The following is a 21965-nucleotide window of genomic DNA, read 5'->3' on the forward strand; positions in this document are numbered from 1 at the left end:
CCACATTCAGATGAAATGAAAGATATAAAATGGATGCTCTTTCCATTCGGTTCTCCAAATCCATACAGAAGAATTCCAGAATACATGGTACAGGATTAGATAAACACAAGTGTAAGGGGTTTCTTCTTTTATGTTACTGTGTAGGCTAATTAAAATGGCTTCTTTGTTATGTTATAATTGGAATGGCTTCTCTGTTATGTTAACTGCTGAGAAAGTCCTCCCGCTGGCAGTTTGTTTGGATTATGTTATTGATAAGAGGGCGTTACGAACCAATTGGAATAGATGATATTCTTTCTGTGTGTTTGTAAGTTACTGTGATGCGCGGGTTTTTGGGGAGAAGGCACGAGAGAGAGAGTGAGGATGGACAAGGTGCTGTGAGTTGGCTAACAGGGTCAGACCCCGATCAGGAGTCCGAGGTCCAGGGTGGTCGGCGAGGAGAGGAGACGGAGACGGACTCGTGTGGAGCGTCTGGTCGACCACTGTTGTTGGTCCCAGGCGGCAGGTCAAGGTGGACCGAGGGGATCGCAGGGTGAAGAAGGAAGGTTCCGAGCTCCAACTGTTTGTGCACAAAGAGGTTGAACTTTGATAAGTGTGGTGTCTTTTATTTTCCTTTTATATTTTATTCTCTATTAATTATATAGTTCCAGTAATATCTATAAACTGTAGTTCATTTAATTGCATCTGGTGTATTGTCTGTTATTTGGGCGGGGTGGGGTACGTCACACAGCATCCACACAAACTAATTACCTAGTTTGGCGGGGCCGAGCGCTGTCTCCCTAGACAACAGCGAGCTGAGCGACCCTGAGGCTTGCCAGGGGGCTACACAAGTAACACGGGAAGTTTCATACTTGTTGATACTTTTGTTGAGCTGCAGATCATGGTCTTTATTGGAGGCTTTGCTATTGCATGTTTAGTAGGTGGAGAGTGCTGATGCTTTTTTGTGGAAGTGGGTGGAGGCAGGAGAGGGTAGTTGCTTTGGTGCTGTTTGTGTGTGGGAGAGGGAAGTAGGGGGGCTTTGGGGTTCCAATGTTTTAACTGTCACTCATTCTTTGGGACACTTCTGTTTTTGTGATGGCTGTGAAGAAAAAGAATTTCAGGATGTATAGTGCATATGTATTTCTCTTATATTAAATGGCACTATTGAACGGATACAATAGGGTCTTTTAAGAACCTCCTGGATAGGTACATGGAGCTCAGAAAAATAGAGGGCTATGGGTAACCTGAGGTAATTTCTAAGGTAAGACATGTTTGGCACAGCATTGTGGGCTGAAGGGCCTGTATTGTGCTGTAGGTTTTTCATGTTTCTATTGAACCTTGGTTTTCAAAAGATATTTAGGCTTCAGTTAAGGAAAAAAGGTATAGGAAGGTAGGAACAAATGGGGTTCCTATGGAGAATAGGAAATTCAAGAGAACACTTAAAAAAATCAGGAGGGCTAAAAGAAGGCACGAGGTTGTGCAAGCAGACAGGGTAAAGGAAAATCCTAAGAAATTCTACAAAAGGATTGCAAGAGACAAAGTTGGTCCCCTGGAAGATCAGAATGGTAATTCATATATGAAACCAAAAGAGATTGGGGAGATCTTAAATAATTTTTTTTTTTTTTTTTTAGTCAGGAGACAGGCATAAAGTCTATAGAAGTGAGGCTAAGTGGCATTAACTTCATAGACCCGATACAAATTACAGAGAAAGAGGTGTTTGCTGTCCTGAGGCAAATCAGGCTGGATAAATCCCCAGGGTCTGACAAGGTGCCCCTTGGACCCTACGGGAGGCAAGTGCAGAAATTGCCGGAGCCCTAGTAGAGATATTTACATTATCCTTAGCAACAGCTAAAGTACCAGAGGATTGAAGGATACCCAATGTTGTTCCGTTGTTCAAGAAAGGCTCTGAAAACAAACCAGGAGATTGTAGGATGGTGAGCCTAACGTGAGTAGTGGGGAAGTTATTGGAAGGTATTCTAAGGGACTGAATATACCAGTATTTGGAGAGACATGGACTAATTAAGGAGTGTCAACATGGCTTTGTGCATGGTAGATCATGTCTAACCAATCTTTTGTAGAATTTTTTGTGGAAGTTACCAAGAAAGTGGATGAAGCTAAGGCAGTGGATGTTGTGTACATGGATTTTAGCAAGGCATTTGACAAGGTCCCACATGGGAGGTTAGTCAAGAAGGTTCAGTCGCTCGGCATTCCAGATGAGGGAGTAAATTAGACATTAGCTTTCTTGGAGAAGCCAGAGTGGGAGTAAATGGTTGCCTCTCTGACTGGAGACCAGTGACGAGTGGTATGCCACAGGGATCAGTGCTGGGTCCGTTGTTGTTTGCCATCTATACCAATTATCTGGATGATAACGTGGCTCACTGGATCAGCAAAATTGCGAATGACACCAAGATTGCGGGTGTAGTGGACAGTGAGGAAGACTATCAAAGGAAATACTTTGTATTGAAAGGACAGTCAGGAAGGGACAGGCAGTGGTGTGGCTCTGTTGGCAAGAGATGGAATTACATCTTTAGAAAGAGGTGACACAGGGTCAGAGAATGTTGAATCTTTGTGGGTGGACTTAAGAAACTGCAAGGGTGAAAAAACATTATGGGAATCACATACAAGCCTCCAAATAGTAGCCAAGATATGGGGTTGAGATTGCAAAGGGAGCTGGAAAAGGCATGTAATAAATGTAAAGACAGAATTGTAATGGCAAACTTCAATATGCAAGGGGATTAGGAAAATCAGGTTGGTGTCGGATCGTGAGAGAAGGAACTTGTTGAATGTCTACAAGATGGCTTTTTAGAGCAGCTTTTGCTTGAGCCTAATCAGGAAAAGGATATCTTAGATTGGGTGTTGTGTAATAACCCTGATCTTATCAGGGAGCTTAATGTAAAGGAACTCTTAAGAGGCAGTGATCATAATATGACTGAATTCATACTGCAATTTGAGAGGGAAAAACATAAGTCACATGTATCAGTATCGCAATGGAATAAAGGGAATGACAGAGGCATGAGAGAGGAACTTGCCCAGGTAGATTGGAAGGGAATACTGACAGGGATGACAGCAGAGCAGAGATTCTGAAGTTTCTGGGAATAGTTCACAAGGTAAAGGATAGATATGTCCCACAGAGGAAGTTGTTCTCAAATGGCAGGGGTAGGCAACCCTGGCTGACAAAGGATGTTAAGGACTGCATAATAGCCAAGGAAAGGGCATATAAAGTAGCAAAAGTAAGTGGAAAGTTGGATGGTTGGGAAACTTTTCAAATCCAACAAAAAGCAACCAAAAAGCAATTAAGAAGGGAAAAGAAATACGAGGGCAAACTAGCCAATAATATAAAGCAGGATGCTAAAAGTACTTTTCAGTTATTATAAACAATAAAAGGGAAGTGACAGTTGATATTGGACCACTAGAAAATGATGCTGGTGAGGTAGTAATTGAGAAACAAAGAAACAGCAGATTAATTTAATGGAAAGTTTGCATCTTTCTTCACTGTGGAAGACACGAGCTGTATGCCAGATGTCTGTGAGTGTCAGAGAGCGGGAGTAAATGCCTTTGCTATTACAAAGGAAAATATGCTCAGCAAACAGAATGGTCTTAAAGTGGATAAGTCACATGGACCAGATGGACTACATCCCGGAGTTCGGAGAGAGGATGCTGAAGAGATAACAGATGCATTGGTTATGATCTTACAAGAATCACTTGATTCTGGCATGGTTCCAGAGGATTAAGAAATTGCAAATGACACTCCATTCTTTAAGCAGGGATGAAGACAAAAGAAAGGAAATTATAGGCAGGTTTGCCTAACTTCAGTGGTTGGGAAGGTGTTGGAGTCCATTATACATGATGAGGTTTCAGGGTACTTGGAGACTAATGATAAAATAAGTCAAAGTCAGCATGGTTTCTATAAAAGGAAATCTTGCCTGACAAATCTCTTAGAGTGTTTCGAGGAAATAATAAGCAGGGTGGACAAAGGAGAGGCAGTGGATGTCATTTACTTGGATTTTCAGAAGGCATTTGATAAGGTGTCACACATTAGGCTGCTTAACAAGATAAAATCCGATGGTGTTACAGGAAAGATACTGGCATGCATAGAGGAATGACTGACAGGTATTTTTCATTGGCTTCCAGTGACTAGTGGTGTTCCTCAGGGGTCAGTATTGAGACTGCTGTTTTTCACATCGCTTGTCAATGATCTAGATAATAGAATTGATAGCTTTGTGGCAAAGTTTGTGGATGATACAAAGATAGGTGGAGGGGCAACTAGTACTGAAGAAGCAATGTGATTGAGCAGGACCAGACAAATTGGAAGAACAGGCAAAAAAGTGGCAGACGGAATACAGTATTGGGAAATGTATGTAGGTTCTTGATTAGCCGGAGCATCAAAGGGTATGAGGAGAAGGCAGGGGAGTGGGGATGACTGGAAAATTGGATCAGCCCATGACTGAATGGCGGAGCAGACTCGATGGGCCAAATGGCCTACTCCTGCTCCTATATCTTATGGTCTTTCTTAGAAAGGATGTGCTGAATCTGGAGAGGATTCAAAGGAGTTTCATGAAAATGATTCCATGATTGAATGACTTGTCTTATGAAGAATGTTTGATGGCCCTGGGCCTGTATTCACTGGAATTCAGAAGAAAGAGAGGTGACCTCGTTGAAACCTACAGAATGGGTGAACAGCCTTAATAGAGTGGATGTGGAGAAGGTGTGTCCTTCGATGGGAGAGTCGAAGACCAGAGGACACAGCTTTAGAATAAAGGGGTGTCCTTTTTGAATAGAGCTGACGAGGAATTTCTTTAGTCAGAGAATAGTGAATCTTTGGAATTCTTTGCCACAGGCAGCTGTGGAAGACAAGACTTTATGTATACTTAAGGCAGAGTTTGATAAGATTCTTGATTGATCAGGACATGAAGGAATATAGAAAGGTGGCAGGAGACGGGAGCTGAGAAGAAAATTGGATCAGCCATGATGAAATGGTAGAGCATACTCGATGTGCCAATTGGTTTAATTCTACTCCTAAATCTTATGGTCTTAAAATTTAAGTGCACATCTTTTCTTTTAAAATTGTAATTTTAGTCTAACTTCAGATATTTGGATTTGAGTACTACATTGCTCTGCAGCAAAGTACAATTCAAGGCATGGGAATTTTCTCTGCCACATCACCTTCAACTGTGAAAAACACCCAGCGTTACCTTTACACGAGGAATTCTGCAGATGCTGGAAATTCGAGCAACACACATCAGGACGAAGGGTCTCAGCCCGAAACGTCGACTGTACCTCTTCCTAGAGATGCTGCCTGGCCTGCTGCGTTCACCAGCGACTTTGATGTGTGTTGCAGCGTTACCTTTATAAGTGCTGTTTTTTTAAATTATAGTTATGCCCACAGGGAACATTTTGAGTGAATTACAATTTAAAGCTTTGCTATTGTTGGCAGCTCGCAGCAATTTGATGTGACAATTTTATTTTAAATCACATCGAGTATTATCATGACATAAATGTATATTAGTCCACATATGGTTTCCCTACCTTAGCATTGAAGAAAAACACAAGCTCTTGAAAACATTACTGAATATCTTATTATAATTAATTCCATCTGAAACAATTTTTCCCTTGCAAGGAGGATGATATCGGACTTTGTGGTCTTACCTGCCGCTGACAGTAGGACTCCTTCAGCTTTCTTAGCTGTGTGGTCATTTTCACTTTGAAATGGATCTCACTGTTGTCCTTTCAAAAATAAAGTGTATTTCATGTCCTTTAGTTTTATTTATCTGAAATAAATTCATTCTTAATCAAAACTGAATAAGATAAAGTTATTGAGGTATGACACTTACTTGGCCTATAACTTTTAATTTAATATATTCTCCATCTTTTTTTTCTCCCGACTGGCTGGAAGGCTTTGCCTCCTAATCACAATAGGAAGGATAACTTAGGTTAGAAAAATAACACAGTTGCTCAGGTGGATGCTACCTGCACTTGTGATATTGTATTTGTAAACAAGTCACATTAGAATTTGCTTGAATATAGGAATGTCAATCTTTCCATTTGTTGAATATGAAGGAAGGGAGCATATTACAAAATTATTTAATACATTATTTTATATACAAAGCTATTTTGCAATAGATAAGAAATATAACTGTATAATGCTGTTCTTCTTCAGTACCACACAACCGCAAATTATTTTAAGCACAACATGACAACCATCACTTCCTCGTGTCCATCGCCCTTTCAATCCTGGTGTAGATTCCATCTGCAGCAAAATTACTTCCTACATTCTTATACCCCTAAAATCTTTCCCACAGTTTACAATATTCAAATTGCCTCTTCCAACCTTATAATTTTCCTGCTCATCCACACTCAAGCCTCTGAATACCTATCTCCTCCGGCGACAACATTCCCTTTCCTCTCTAGAGGAACAAGGACATGTCAGTCCCTGCTCCAATTACTTCTCTTCTCACCCCCACTCTCTTCAAACACATAAATAAGCCAGTTTCTTTTTCTGATTTCCCACACCTAAAAACAGAGCAACAGACCATCTCTTGAATAATCCCCACACCACAGAACAAAGGCAGTCCCTGATCCCAATTACACCACCAAATGCTTGATTCTAACAACCACAGCCAAAGCCCAAAATGATCTTCCAATGTTACCAATGGCCTTAACAACCTTCAACTGAAAATGTGCAAGATCTGGTTGTGGTATTTGGTGAACTTGTACCACAGTGGCACCGAGAGAGTCCACCACAATTGTGTTGGTAGCTGTATATATCCTCACCAACCACCTCCACCCCCGCCAATGCTGGCCAGGCCCTGCATGAGCTCTACGGCAGCATCTGTGACTTTCAAACCAAACATTCTGATGGTCTCTTCATTATCATAGATGATTCTAACCACGCAAACCTAAAGACCGTTCTGCCTAAATTCTACCAGCATGTTGATTTTGCAACCAGAGGTGAAAATACATGAAACCTGGTTTACGCTTAACATACCAGGTGCTTATAAATCAGTCTCTCGACCCCACATTGGACTCTCAAATCACTTTTCTGTAATGTTAATTCCAGCATACAAACCAGTGATCAAACAGGTCAAACCAGTTCTAAAGGTGGTGGAAACCTGTCCTGGGGGTGTAATCTCTGCACTGCACGACTGCTTTGATAATACGAACTGGAGAATGTTCAAGGAGGCTGCAACTTATGGCAACCATGTTAACATCAAGGATTGCGTGGATTCTGTGACCAGCTACGTAGGGAAGTGTACTGAGGATGTTACTATCATGAAACACATCCAAGTGAGGGCAAATCAGAAGCCATGGCTTACTGCAGAGATCCATGCCAGGATCGAGAGATAAGACAGCTCTCAGGGAAGAAAGAACTGTGCTTTCCTGCTCCATCAGGAAGGCAAAATGAATCTTTGAAAGTGGTGGGGGGAAAACTGTCCTTTCTGGGTCTCAACATCACCCTCACTAATTAGATACTAGACTTCTGAATAGTAAGGCCACAATCAGTCCGTGTGGGCAGGAACATCTCTCATCCCATTACACTGAGCATGGCCACTTCCCAGGTCTGTGTGCTCAGCCCACTGCTGTTCACACTGCTGATGCATGACTGCGTCGCAGGATCCAGCTCAAAACCGTGTCATTCAGTTTGTGGATGACACAACAGTGGTTGGCCTTATCAAGAACGATGACGAGATAGAGTATAGTGAGGAACTGGAGTGGTTGGTGGATTGGTGTGAGAAGAACAACTCAAGCCAGAACGTGGAAAGCCAGACAAAGGAAATCATTGTGGACTTCAGGAAGGCGCAAACAAACCATCCCTGTCTGCAAGTACATGGCTCCTCCATAGCGAGAGCTAAGGCAACAAAATCCTGCGAGTTCACATCACAGGTGACCTCACCTGGTCCCTTAATATCACCTCCCTGAACAAGACAGCACAGCAGCACCTCCACTTCCTAAGATTGAAGCAAACAAGGCTCTCACCCCGCGTCCTTCCATCTTAATTGCTTTTTACAGGAGCACCATTGAGAGTGTCCTGACAAGTTGCATCTCCATCTGGTGTGGGAGCAGTCGAGCATCAGACCAGAAGTCTCTACAAAGGATTATGAAAACAGCTGAGAGGACCATAGGGGTCTCCCTACCATCCATCTGGGACATTTATCAGGAGTGCAGCATATGCAAGGCCCTTAGTATTATTATGTATCCCACCCATCCATCCAGCATCCTCTTTGACTTTCTACCATCAGGCAGGAGGCTATGATGCACAAAAACAAGATCTGGCTCTCGAACCAGAACTTGCTGTAGCTGCAAAATGTTTGTATGAGTAAATATTATGCACAACTTAACAGAAATTTGACTTGTTGCAACAATATCTTTGGCACCAGATGCCAGTGATACAAGTGGATATTAAAAAAAAAAGTATATTTTCAAATTGAGAGCTAATCATCCATCTATATTCATGATGAAGCAGAAGATGTTTACTGACAATCAGGCTTTCAGATAAAGACAACTGAGTTAATAAGGAGGTGGAGGCAGGACCACCACTGAACATGCCAAGGAGGAAAGCATCTTGTATGTGAAAAGGAAGGAGCATTTATTTGATCTGAGGTTGGAAAAGGTGTAATCAAGAGTGCCTAATACTGATTAATCACATACATTCAGGTGTGATCGTGGTTAAATTAATGTACACATGTCATTCACTTTTCCTTTAATTTAAAACAAAACTTAGTCAGAATGAATTGAAATTAAAGCAGAGGCAAAATTAATCGTTTTTCTTGGTAACATAGCATCGGTAAGTAAGTTACTGGTGAACAGGCAACATTTGATAACACTGTCAACAAGAGCTTCAGTTACCTTGACAATAGATGCAACATAGAAATGGAAACTGGAATAACAGAGAATAGCTACAGCAGAAAAGACCACAAGACAGAAGAACAGAATTAGGCCATTCAGCCCATCAAATCTGTTCAGCCATTCCATCATGGCTGATTTACTACCCCTCTCAATCCCATTCTCCTACCTTCTTCCGCAGAAAAATATAAAAGTACTAATGTGATACAGGTGTCCCCCGCTTTTCAGACGTTCGCTTTACGAAACCTCACTGTTACGAAAGACCTACATTAGTACCCTGTTTTCGCTCACAGAAGGTTTTTTCACTGTTACGAAAAAAGCAGCGCGCGAAAAATGGCGGCGTGTGAAAAAAATTGCCGGCGTGCAAAAAAAAAAGCCGCGCACGCTCGAACAGCAAGTTCCTCCTCCGGAACTGCATTCTAGCCGGCATCGCTTAAACACGTGCTTTATCTTGATTTATTTTGTGCATCCGTTAGCAAGATGAGTTCGAAGGTATCGGAAAAGCCTAAAAGAGCTCATAAGGGTGTTACACTTAGCGTAAAACTAGACATAATTAAGCATTTCGATCGTGGTGAACGAAGTAAGGACATTCTCCACGCGTTGAACTTGCCTGCATCCACCATTCGCACTATTTATACGCAGAGAGAAAAAATCTTGAAAGCTGCCGATGTTACTGTTGGTTCTGCTCATAGCAAAGTGGTCTCTCTTAGTCGGCATCCAGTAATGGATAAAATGGAAAGTCTATTGCTTGAGTGGATTGATGGGTGTACAAAACGTGGTGTTCCGTTAAGTTTTCTTATACTTAAGGAGAAATCAGTCAGTCTTTTTAATAAGCTGAAACACAAAGCACTGGCCAATGGTGATGAAAGTATTGCAAAAGTGGAATTTAAAGGTAGTCACGGGTGGTTTGATCAGTTTCTGAGGCAAGGGCAGCTTCATAGTTCAACGTTTACTGGAGAGAGTGCTTCGGCTGATACTGAAGCTGCTGAAAGGTTCCCAGCAGAACTGAAGAAAATAATTAGAGAAGATGGTTATTCGTATAAGCAAATGTTTGACTGTGACGAAACTGCAGTTTATTGGAAAAAATTGTCGATCAAGACATTTATTTCGAAAGAAGAAAAGCAGGCTAAGGGACACAAGGCATCGAATGCCTATTATTAACGCCACTGGTGATGCTGTCCTTAAGCCTCTACTAGTGTACCATTCAGAAAATCCGAGGGCACTTAAAGGCGTTGATAAGAAAACACTTCCCGTTGTGTTCCGTTCACATCCAAGCAGTTGGAACACCCAAGTGCTTTTTTCTGAGTACATGAGCAGATACGTTAGTCCTTTTGTTGAAAAATACTGTAGAGAAAATAACCCCAATAATAGGTGTCTTGTGATTGTCGATAATTGTGCTACTCATCCGCCTGCCATTACCGAGTATGGCAGTAACATTTGTGTTGCGTTCTTACCGCCGAATACAACATCGTTGCTGCAGCCCTATGACCAAGGCCTAATAGCCACAATTAAGGCTTACTATACGCAAAATGTGATGGATTTTATTGTAAGTGCTATTGACAGAGAGGACAACTCCGAAGCATCTTTGCGAGAGATGTGGAAAGACTGCAATATAAAACTGGCAATCGCCAACATTGGAGATGCTCTCAATAGGCTAACAGTCTCGATGAGAAGTGGCATTTGGAGGAAACAATGTCCTGAAGCAGTGAACTATTTTAAAGGCTTCGAACCATCAACAATAAATATGACAATAGTGAGCTTGGCTAGGGAGGCTGAGCTTGTGGAAGTTGACAAAGATGATGTTGAAGAGGTTTTGGCATCCCATGACCAAGAATTGACAGATGAAGAGCTGATGCAATTGGAAGAGGAAAAGATAACAATTGAAACCGAACGCAGTAGCCAAAATGAAGTCGTCCAGGGACTGAACGTGAAGCAGTTGTGTGAGATTTTTGCTGCGATTGACAGCGCTGCAATGATTGCAGAAAAGTCTGACTTTAATTTTGAGAGGGCACATAGGTTTAGGGCAGGTTTGCAGGATATTTTGAGTGCTTACAAAGAACTGTATGATCTAAAAATGCGCGAGGCTCAGCAGTCAAGTATACTGTCGTTTTTCAAGCCTTGCACATCAGCCACAGCAGGCGACGAACCTCGACCTTCGACATCGAGGCAGGCAGACATAGAAGATGATGACCTGGCTGCCCTATTGGAAATAGACTACGATGAGATGACACTCCAGTGTCCTCTACCTCCCACCACCCCAATTTCCGACGACTCAGCCTCACACACCATCCCGATTCCCGTAAGTGAAACTACACTGTACATACATTATTTCTACTTTATATGGGCTGTGTATTTTTGTGTTATTTCGTATGATTTGTCATTTGGTATGATTTGGCAGCCTCGTTGCTTAAAGGTTACTGGAGAGAGTGCTTCCGCCGACAGCGCCTGCGCCCACAGTGCTTCCGCCGAGAGCGCATGCGTGAGATTTTCACTGCGCTAGCCTGTGCTTCAATGATTGCAAGAAGTATTTCTACTTTATATGGGCTGTGTATTTTTGTGTTATTTAGTATGATTTGTTATTTGGTACGATTTGGCAGCTTCATAGTTTAAAGGTTACTGGAGAGAGTGCTTCTGCCGAGAGCGCTTGCGTGAGATTTTCGCTGCACTAGACAGTACTTCAATGATTGTAGAAAAGTATTTCTACTTTCTATAGGCTATGTGTTTATCATATCATTCCTACTTTTACTATATGTTACTGTTATTTTAGGTTTTATGTGCTATTTGGCATGATTTGGTAGGTTATCTTTTGGGTCTGGAAACGCTCACAAATTTTTCCCGTATAAATAAATGGTAATTGCTTCTTCACTTTACGACATTTCGGCTTACAAACCGTTTCATTGGAACGCTCTACCTTCGGATGGCGGGGGAAACTTGTATTAATCTTTACCTCAAGGAAGCTAAATTAAAAATGAGAAATTTGCTCCAGTTGCAGAAAACCTTGGTCAGCCTTCACTCAAGAGCCCTGTGGACAGTTTTGAGCACTGCAGTTTAGGAAGTAACTGTTCCCCATGATAAATTTTAGGATTAAGTTATGAGGAAATGATAAATAAACTTGACTTTACTGTAGAAGAATAACCTAGTGAAAAACTCTTAACATTAAGCAGATTTGATAGGATGGACAGGAAAAAAACTATTTCATTGAGAAGGATTGAGAACAATGGAATACAAAATATGATGCAATTAGTTATTTCATAACATGAGTTAAAGTGGCTGACTGGCCTACTCATGTTGCTCTTGTAAAAATTAATAACCTACACAATTAGACTAAGACTGAACTCTGGAAAACCAACTTTTTTATGCCAATCCAATCACAAACAAGAGAAAATCTGCAAATGCTTATCCATAACTTCATCTACTGCAAAGATGAAGCCACACTCAGGTTGGAGGAACAACACCTTATATTCCGCCTGGGTAGCCTCCAACCTGATGGCATGAACATTGACTTCTCTAACTTCCGGGAATGCCCTTCCCCTCCTTCACCTATCGCCTCTCTCTGGTGCTCCAACCCAATTGTCTTTCCTCTCTTATTAGGTTCCCTCTTCTCCAGCCCTGTATCTCCTTCACCAGTCAACTTTCCACCTCTTTATTTCATCCCTCCCACTCCTGATTTCACCTATCACCTTGTGTTTCTCCCTCCCCTCCCCCACCTTTTAACTCTACTCATCTTTTTTTTAAAAAGGCGAAGAATGCAGGACTGTAGGTGCTGTATCTAAATGTGCATAACACTTGGAATAAGGTGGATGAACTCGTGGCGTAATTAGAGATTGATCGGTATGACATTGTGGGCATCACTGAACCGTGGATGAAAGAAGGTCAGAGTTGGGAGCTTAAAATCAAAGGATATATTTTGTATCGAAAGGACAGGCAGGAAGGCACAGGTGGTGGTGGTGTGGTTCTGTTGGCAACAGAATTACATCTTTAGAAAGAGGTCACGTAGGGTCAGAGAATGTTGAACCTTTGTGGGTGGAGTTAAGAAATTGCAAGGGTAAAAAAACATTATGGAATCATATATAGGCCTCCAACTAGCAGCCAAGATGTGGGGCTGAAATTGCAAAGGGAGCTGGAAAAGGCATATAAGGATAATGTCACAATTGTAACGGGGGACTTCAATATGCAAAGGGCATAGGGAAAATCAGGTTGGTGTCAGATCGCAAGAGAAGGAATTTGTTGAATGCCTACGAGATGGCTTTTTAGAGCAGCTTGTGCTTGAGCCTACTCGGGAAAAGGCTATCTTAGATTGTGTTGTGCTATAACTCAGATTTTATTTGTGAGCTTAACGTAAAGGAACCCGAAGAAGGCAGTTATCATAACATGATTGAATCATACTACAATTTGAGAGGGATCAGCAAAACTCACATGTATCAGTATTGCAATGGAATAAAGGGAATTACAGAGGCATGAGAGAGGAGCTTGCCCAGGTGGACTGGAGAAGGACACTGACAGGGATGACAATAGAGCAGAGATGGCTGAAGTTTCTGGGAATAGTTCACAAGGCGCAGGATAGATATGTCCCACAGAGGAAGAAGTTCTCAACATGCAAGGGAAACATTCAGGGAAATCGGCACAAGGACTTCCACACCCTTTTGTATTTTTTTGTAGATCTTTGAATTTAATCCCCAATTAGAAAATTGCGTACACCTTTACTCCTTCTACCAAAGTGCATGTCCATAGACTTCCCAACACCATATCCCATCTGCCAATTCTTTGCCCATTCTACCAAGCCCCTCCAGTTCAGCTACAAACCATCCCTTCTGTACAGGTCCCACCTTCCCTGGAAGAGAGACCAATGATACAAAAATCTTTTTCTCTCCCTCCTACACCAGATCCTTAGCCATGTATTAAACTGTATAATCTTCCTAGTTCTGACCTCACTAGCACGTGGCATGGGTAGCAATCCTGAGATCATAACCTGGAGGTCCAGCCCTTTTAACCTAGCACCTAACTCCCTGAACTCCCAATGCAGAAGCTTGTCACTCATCCTACCCACATCATTAGTACCTACATGGACCACGACCTCTGGCTGTTCACCCTCCCACCCAAGAACGCTGAAGGCTTGATCCAAAATGTCCCAGCTCCTGACACCCGGGAGGCAACAGACCACCTGGAAATCTCATTCTTGCCCACAGAACCTCCTGTCCATTCCCCTAACGAATCCCCTGTCACCACAGTGTGCCTCTTCTTCCCCTGTCCCACTTCCCTTCTGAGTTACAGAGCCAGACTCTGTGCCACTGTGACTTTCCTCTGTTAGGTCCTTTCACCCCCCGCCCCACCCCCAGTTATTGAGGGGGATGGCCACAGAAGCACTCTTCACCGGCTCCTTAACCCCTTTCCTCTTCCTGACTGTCACCCAGTTTCCTGTGTCCAGCACCTCAAGTGTAACTACCTCTCTATCTGTCCTATCTAGCACCCCCTCAGCCTCCCAAATGATCCAGAGTTCATCCATTTCCAGCTCCAGCTCCTTAACGCAGATTATTAGAAACTGCACCTGGATGCACTTCTTGTAGTTGTACTGACCAGGGACACTGGAGGTTTCACTGCCTTCCCACATCTCGTTAAGAGGAGCATTTCACTACCTTGCCTGTCATCCCTACTGTCCTAGGATCATAGAGTCATAGAGTTATACAAGACTAAAACAGGCTTTTCAGCTCACCTCATCTATTGCCACCTTTCTCTATGTCTATCGACACTAATCTCATTTGCCCACACAAGATGACTGTATTTAAAACTATGTCCTATTGATTTTGTTACCTCCACCTTGAGAGAATAAATTCTGACAAATTACCCTATTTATGGCTTTTTTAAAATGTTAAATGTTTTTAATCAGGTCACCCTGCAGCCTTCTTTGCTTCAGGGAAAACAAAACTAACCCAACCAATCTCTCCCCATAACTAATCTAAAGTCCTACAATCCAGACAACATTCTATTGAATCTCCTCTGCATTTTCTCCAGCAAAACCACATCCTTCCTGCAGTGTGGTGGTGCGCAATACTCCGATGCAGTAAGCAGTGCTTTGTTAAATTGCAACACCCCAATGAATATTCATCACCCTAGACTATGAAAACAAGCATGTAATATACCTCCATCACTACCATATCTACTTGCAACAAACTCTTGTGTAATAATGGACTTGAATTCCAAGGTACCTTTATTATGTCTAATTAACAAGTATATGTTTTTAAGGATAGGAAGTAATAGTGAGCCTTTTTCTCTCCCACACGGAGGGTAGATGTTGAGCAACTTTGAATGTAGATAGGTTACCAGACCTGCGTGCAGTACCAGAGACAGTTATTTTATTTAAAAAGTACTCGTATGTGACCTGCAGGGCTACAGAGCAAGTGCTGAATGTTGGAACTAACCTGGGTAGCTCTTTTTTGTCAAAGATAAAGGCTAAATATCTCCTATTATATTCTCTATTAATCCATGAAATATAATAAATCTATATTCAGATTGGGAGGGGGTAGAGGAAGAGCATGGTATTATAGGGGAAAATGAAGGAAAGGAGGCTGAGGTACATTCAACGATCTTTCTTTTTCTTTTTAAATCTTTTTATTGAATAAGTATACAAAAAGGTAAGCCATAAAGGCACTAATACACTGTTAGAATATAATAAAATTACAGGAGATATTAATACAAAAAAATACAAACAATGTAATTTAAACATAACATACTAAGGTAACATAATAGTATACTAATTTTTATATATAATCCTCAATCCCAACCTCCATTAAAAACAGTAAAAAAAAACAAGAAGGGTATATAAATATGGAGCAAAAAAAGAGGAGAAAAAAAATTACATTAAATGAAAATATTGAATAAAAGATCTCCAGGTCTGTTCAAATTTAAGTGAGGAATCATAAAGATTGCTTCTAATTTTCTCCAAATTCAAGCATAATATCGTCTGAGAAAACCAAAAAAAGGTAGCTGGAGCATTAAGCTCTTTCCAATGTTGTAAGATACATCTTTTCGCCATTGAAGTAAGAAATGCAATCATTCTATGGGCTGAAGGGGAAAGGTTACTGGAAATTTTAGGTAGTCCAAAGATAGCAGTAATAGGGTGAGGAGAGATATCTATATTCAATACATTGGAGATAATATTAAAAATGTCTCTCCAAAAAGTTTCCAGAGTAGGACATTCAACGATCTTGGTACTGTACAGTTACCTGAATTTAGTCTACCCAACCATGAGATAGTGTATGAAACTTCCTTGCTCATGCTTTTCAGTTTACCTAATGGATTACTGATGGTGTTATCTTCCCCATCAGCAATAATTAGAGAAAAATAGTATAACCAGGAATGGCAAACTTTTCTTTTTAAAAGGAATGTTCACCCAAGAGTGTTCATCCTTTTTTTAAAAAGGCGAAGAATGCAGGACTGTAGGTGCTGTATCTAAATGTGCATAGCACTTGGAATAAGGTGGATGAACTCGTGGCGTAATTAGAGATTGATCGGTATGACATTGTGGGCATCACTGAACCGTGGATGAAAGAAGGTCAGAGTTGGGAGCTTAAAATCAAAGGATATATTTTGTATCAAAAGGACAGGCAGGAAGGCACAGGTGGTGGTGGTGTGGTTCTGTTGGCAACAGAATTACATCTTTAGAAAGAGGTCACGTAGGGTCAGAGAATGTTAAATCTTTGTGGGTGGAGTTAAGAAATTGCAAGGGTAAAAAAACATTATGGAATCATATATAGGCCTCCAACTAGTAGCCAAGATGTGGGGCTGAAATTGCAAAGGGAGCTGGAAAAGGCATACAAGGGTAATGTCACAATTGTAACGGGGGACTTCAATATGCAAGGGGATAGGGAAAATCAGGTTGATGTCAGATCGCAAGAGAAGGAATTTGTTGAATGCCTACGAGATGGCTTTTTAGAGCAGCTTGTGCTTAAGCCTAATCAGGGAAAGGCTATCTTAGATTGTGTTGTGTTATAACTAAGATTTTATTTGGGAGCTTAACATAAAAGAACCCGTAGGAGGCAGTGATCATAATATGATTGAATCATACTACAATTGGAGAGGGATCAGCAAAACTCACATGTATCAGTATTGCAATGGAATAAAGGGAACTACAGAGGCACGAGAGAGGAGCTTGCCCAGGCGGATTGCAGGAGGATACTGGCAGGGATGATGACAGAATAGAGATGGTTGAAGTTTCTGGGAATAGTTCACAAGGTGCAGGATAGATATGTCCCACAGAGGAAGAAGTTCTCCAGTGGCAGGGGTAGGCAACCGTGGCTGACAAAGGAAGTTAAGGACTGCATAACAGCCAAGGAAAGGGCTTAAGTGAGTGGGAAGTTGGATGATTGGAAAGCTTTTAAAATCCAACAAAAGGCATCTAAAAAAGCTATAAGAAGGGAAACGATGAAATATGAGGGCAAACTAGGCAATAATATAAAGCAGGATATTAAATGTTATCTGTCTTCACCTTTCAGTTTGCCTAGCACTTTTTCCTTTGTAATAGCAATGGCACTCACTTCTGCTCCCTGACACTCACAGACCTGTGGCACACTGCTAGTGTCTTCCACAGTGAAAAACAGATGCAAAGTACCCATTAAGTACATCTGCCATTTCTTTGTCCCCCATTACTACCTCACCAGCATCATTTTCCAGTGGTCCAATATCAACTCTCATTTCTCTTTTACTCTTCATATAACTGAAAACACTTTGAGCATCCTGCTTTATATTATTGGCTAGTTTTCCCTCATATTTCATCTTTTCCCTTCTTACAGATTTTTTAGTTGCCTTTGGTTGAATTTTAAAAGTTTCCCAATTATCCAACTTCCCACTAACTTTTGTCAGATTAAAGATACTGATTGTCTGGTACTTTCTATGCTACAAATATTACTTGCCACTCAGATATTGTCTGCACCATGAAGTCATGAATGGAATTAAACAATGCAGAGTCAGCAATGGAAGGAAAGTTCATCTCAATCAGCTCAACATACCGGCCCAACACATTCCTGTCACAATACCAAACTACAATCATCTTCATTTGTGCAATGTATGAGTTCAGTCATTAAAATCTTTGATATCCAATGACTACCAGGGCTCCTTAATAACATACTTGGTCAAATACCATCTTGATAACAAGTGCAATCACTTTCACCTCACCTCTCAACTTTTCAACCCCTGCTTAAAAACAAAATTTAGATGAGATTTTAAGCCTAATGGTCCTAGTGCAATCCAAACTGAGCATCTATGAGCTGGTTATTGAAAGTTAAGCGATAGTACCATTGAGAAATGGGGAGAAAATCCAAAAATCTGAGACGCAGAGTGACCTGGGAGTCTTTGTGCAGAACACCCTAAAGGTTAATGTCCAGGCAGCGTCGGTAGTGAGGAAGGCAAATGCCATGTTAGTACTCATTTCAAGAGGTTTAGAGTACAAGAGCTGGGATGTGATGATAAGACACTGGTGAGGCCTCACCTTGAGTACTGTGAACAGTTTTGAGCCCCCCATCTTAGAAAAGATGTGCTGGCATTGGAGGGGGCTCAGAGGAGGTTCACAAGGATGATTCTGGGAATGAGAAGGTTATCATACGAGGAACGTTTGATGGCTCTGGGTCTGTACTCGCTGGAATTCAGAAGGAAGTGGGGAGATCGCATTGAAACCTTCTGAATGTTGAAAGGCCTAGACAGGGTAGATGTGGACAGGATGTTTCCCATGGTGGGAGAGTCTAGGACAAGAGGGCACAGCCTCAGGATAGAGCAGCACCCTTTCAAAACAGAGATGCGGAGAAATTTCTTCAGCCAAAGGGTGGTGAATTTGTTGCCACATACAGCTGTGGAGACCAGGTCATTGGGTGTATTTAAGGCAGAGACTGATAGGTTCTTGATTGAACATGGCATCAAAGGTTACGGGGAGAAGACTGGGAACTTGGGGTTGAGGAGGAGATAGAAAAAAAGGATCAGCCATGATTGAATGGCAGAACAGACTCGATGGGCCAAACGGCCTAATTCTGCTCGTGTCTTATGATCTTATACCACTTTGATAATGTTTAAGAGTAGACTGCTTAGGCACTAGCTAATATAGAACTTGATTTACCTTGAGTGAACCTAGGCAACTTTAGCCATTGTTGTAATGAGATGCTGCTGGTGTATATTTTATGCTGCTGCTACTGATGGCCCATGACCCTTCAAGGATATCCAGTTTTGGGCTGCAAGATCTGTTCTGAGTCTATCCCATGCATCATCACAATTGCTGTGCTAAAGAAGCTGATAACTGTCAACTGTGTGAAGATATACACAAGGACTGTGCAGTAGTCACTACTACCAATGCTGTAAAGAGCAGACCTATCTGCTACAGTATAACAGCTAAGGTCAAATAAGCAAACGCTGCAGACTTAGTCTGGCAGCTACAGTATGTCTTTCAAAACTCAATCAGGGCAGTCAATGATGGTATTATGAGCCATTTCTGGTGATAGACATTGAAGTTCCCACCTAAAGTACATTCTAAATGTTGCTCAATATGGAGGATGTTGGATTCGTCAACCAAGGGAGAACCAGGTCTGACCTGATGCTTGAGACTTCATCAGGTCTGCAATCAATGATGAGGAGTCTCAGACTACTCCCTCCCATCTATATTCCACTTTACTGCTATCGCTGGTGGCTCTGTCCTACTGATAGGATGTTCCTGAAAGTTATAATGGAGCCATCTGGCAAGATGCTTCCAAGATAGCACAACTTTCAATTCCTCCTGCTCTATATCACACAAATACATCTTTCCATACTTCCTGTTTTTCAACCTTTATCACATCATCTCATACCAATATGCCTAATACATCTTCTAACTTCATTCTAACTATATACACATTGAATGACGCTAAACTTAAACTAATTTACGTTGCTCTGGATCATATCCATATTTCATTCTTTCAACTTCTACTTGCACCTTTCCTGTCTCATTCTGCAGAACCACAACATTTCTCTTGCGCTCACATTCCACCCCACCATCATCAACAGATCATACTCCAATTCCAACATCCTCCCTTAGCCTCTTCTTCTGAATTTCAAACAGTCTATGAGTCTAGGACATACTGGTTCACTCTTCCATTATCACCAATTATTCTCTTCCTATGGCACATTTCTATCCTACTCCAAGGAATGTAGCATCTACTTTTTAATCTCGTCTTCCCACTGTCCAAAACCCAAACACTGTCTCCAGGTTAAACAACTTGCACATACTTTCTCCAACTTGACATATTATATTCATGCTTATATGCTAAATCACACAGATTAAATTACTGCTTTGCAAAGCACCTCTATTCAGTCCACACTCATGATTCCAGTCCTCTGGCATTTTAAGGGTCTTGGCCCAAAACACCGACTGTACTCTTTTCCATAGATGCTGCCTGGCCTGCTGAGTTCCTCCAGCATTTTGTGTGCGTTCCCTGGATTTCCAGCATCTGCAGATTTTCACTTGTTTGGCATTTTAATTTGTTGTTCAACTTCACCCAAACTTCCTGGTTTTTAAACTCCTACATTCTTGCAAAGGAGCTTCACGTAAACTTGGGGAACAGCACTTCACCTTTCAACCAAGCATAATAAAAATTTCTGAAGGCAACAAAGAGAAAACCTATTTTAGATAACACTGGACAACAAATTTTTTCGAAAGTCTTGCTTCCTCAGAATTTTTTTTTTATTTATGATAGACTGCTTGAAGGTGAACACAAATATAATTTCAACTACTTGTATCACATAGGAATTTCGAGAAACAAGAAACTAACTTTTATTGAATATAATGTGTTTAATTGCATAACAGTACTGACGCTTTGCAATAGTTCAACTAAGCTAAAAATGTTTTGTGGGTGATTTTCATTTGTACTCAGTGTCTGAGGCTTCTTGCTTAAGTGTCCAACAATAATCAGCCAGCATTGATGGATTCCAGTTGCCCTGATACCATTTCTCCATGACCGCAAATGTCCTGGTGAAATCTTTCACCATGTTCGTCACTGACAGTGGCAACATTTGCAAGGGAAGAAGTCTAAATGGAAATGCAGAAAATGAATCTTTAGTGACATGTTGCACTTCATGGCTTTGTATGCTTGAAGCATGTTGTCAACCAGCTGCATGTAGTTTGGTGTTCTGTAGTTGCCAAGAAAATTTTCAACAACATCCTTCCATGTGATTTTCTCCAACCCCACTAGAAGTTCTTCAAATTGCCTGTCATTGATGACCTGTTTGATTTGTGGATGCCTTTGATTTGTGAAAAATGCCTTCCTTAATCTTGGCATTACCTATTCTTGGAAACATGCGTCTCAAATATCGAAATCCTTCACTGAAATTTATAGCCTTTCTAAAACCATGCAGCATCCACCCTACCGAAGCATGCCCAAGCATGTCAGGACAAGATAGAACTTTTTTGAGCTTGCACTGGGGGCAACATTTTAATTGACTTGAATTATGAATTGAAATAACAAATACAGGCAACTTTTTTTAAAAACGGTGCATGAGAGGGAAATTTAATGGCGATTTTCATGATCAGCAGCCCAAAGTACACAAGGTACACCCAAAAGTATTCAAAAAGCAAAATCTTTGTTGTCCACTGTAATTCTTCTACAGGCACTGAGCGCTCTGAACCAATCTTTATTCCATTGCATTGTTATCCTTTTTCAGCCTATGATTCCATGCTTTTTGCCCTCTCCTGCATTTGACCCACCACAAACCTATGTTCTCTCAATCTCTTTTCTTTGCATCTTAAAAATTCCCTAACGTTTCCACAATTCTGAATGAATTGGAGGGAGAAGAAGATGGCGGTGCGACGCAGCCTCTCCAGCGAATTATATCGTATTTGTAAGTAGGATGCCGTGCACAATTCTGATTTGATGGAGACAGACGTGAGAAGCACAGAGGAACATCTGGAGAAACTTCTGAAATGCCCAGCTCGCTGCCGCTGCTACTGTGCCATCGAGAATCTCCGGAGGCAAAGGCCCCAAATCCTCGGCTTTGCCTGTTGCTGGCGGCCGGGTCTGGGGGCGAAGCGCTCGGCAGAGATGGTGCTCGGTGTCAGAGGCTCGAAGTCAGACTCAGAGTCAGACTATGGTCGGGTGCTTCCAGGATGCTGCATCGGCAAGTTTGCGGTGCTGGAAGCTCAT

The 21965-nt window shown here is 41.6% G+C and overlaps 1 protein-coding gene across 1 annotated transcript in view; it reads right to left on the reverse strand.

The window, feature by feature from the left end:
* The window catches only part of sumo1 (small ubiquitin like modifier 1), a 67150-nt gene that overhangs the window by 43571 nt on the left and 1614 nt on the right, over positions 1-21965 (reverse strand). Inside the window, exons 2-3 of the mRNA XM_072249257.1 lie at positions 5808-5879; positions 5623-5700 (exon numbers count right to left, since the gene is read on the reverse strand). Of these exons, the coding sequence (XP_072105358.1) occupies positions 5623-5700; positions 5808-5879 (150 nt within the window). The remainder of the gene's footprint in view (positions 1-5622; positions 5701-5807; positions 5880-21965) is intronic.

This window comes from Mobula birostris, chromosome X, assembly GCF_030028105.1.
Source record: "Mobula birostris isolate sMobBir1 chromosome X, sMobBir1.hap1, whole genome shotgun sequence".
In the NCBI taxonomy this organism is placed as follows: domain Eukaryota; kingdom Metazoa; phylum Chordata; class Chondrichthyes; order Myliobatiformes; family Myliobatidae; genus Mobula; species Mobula birostris.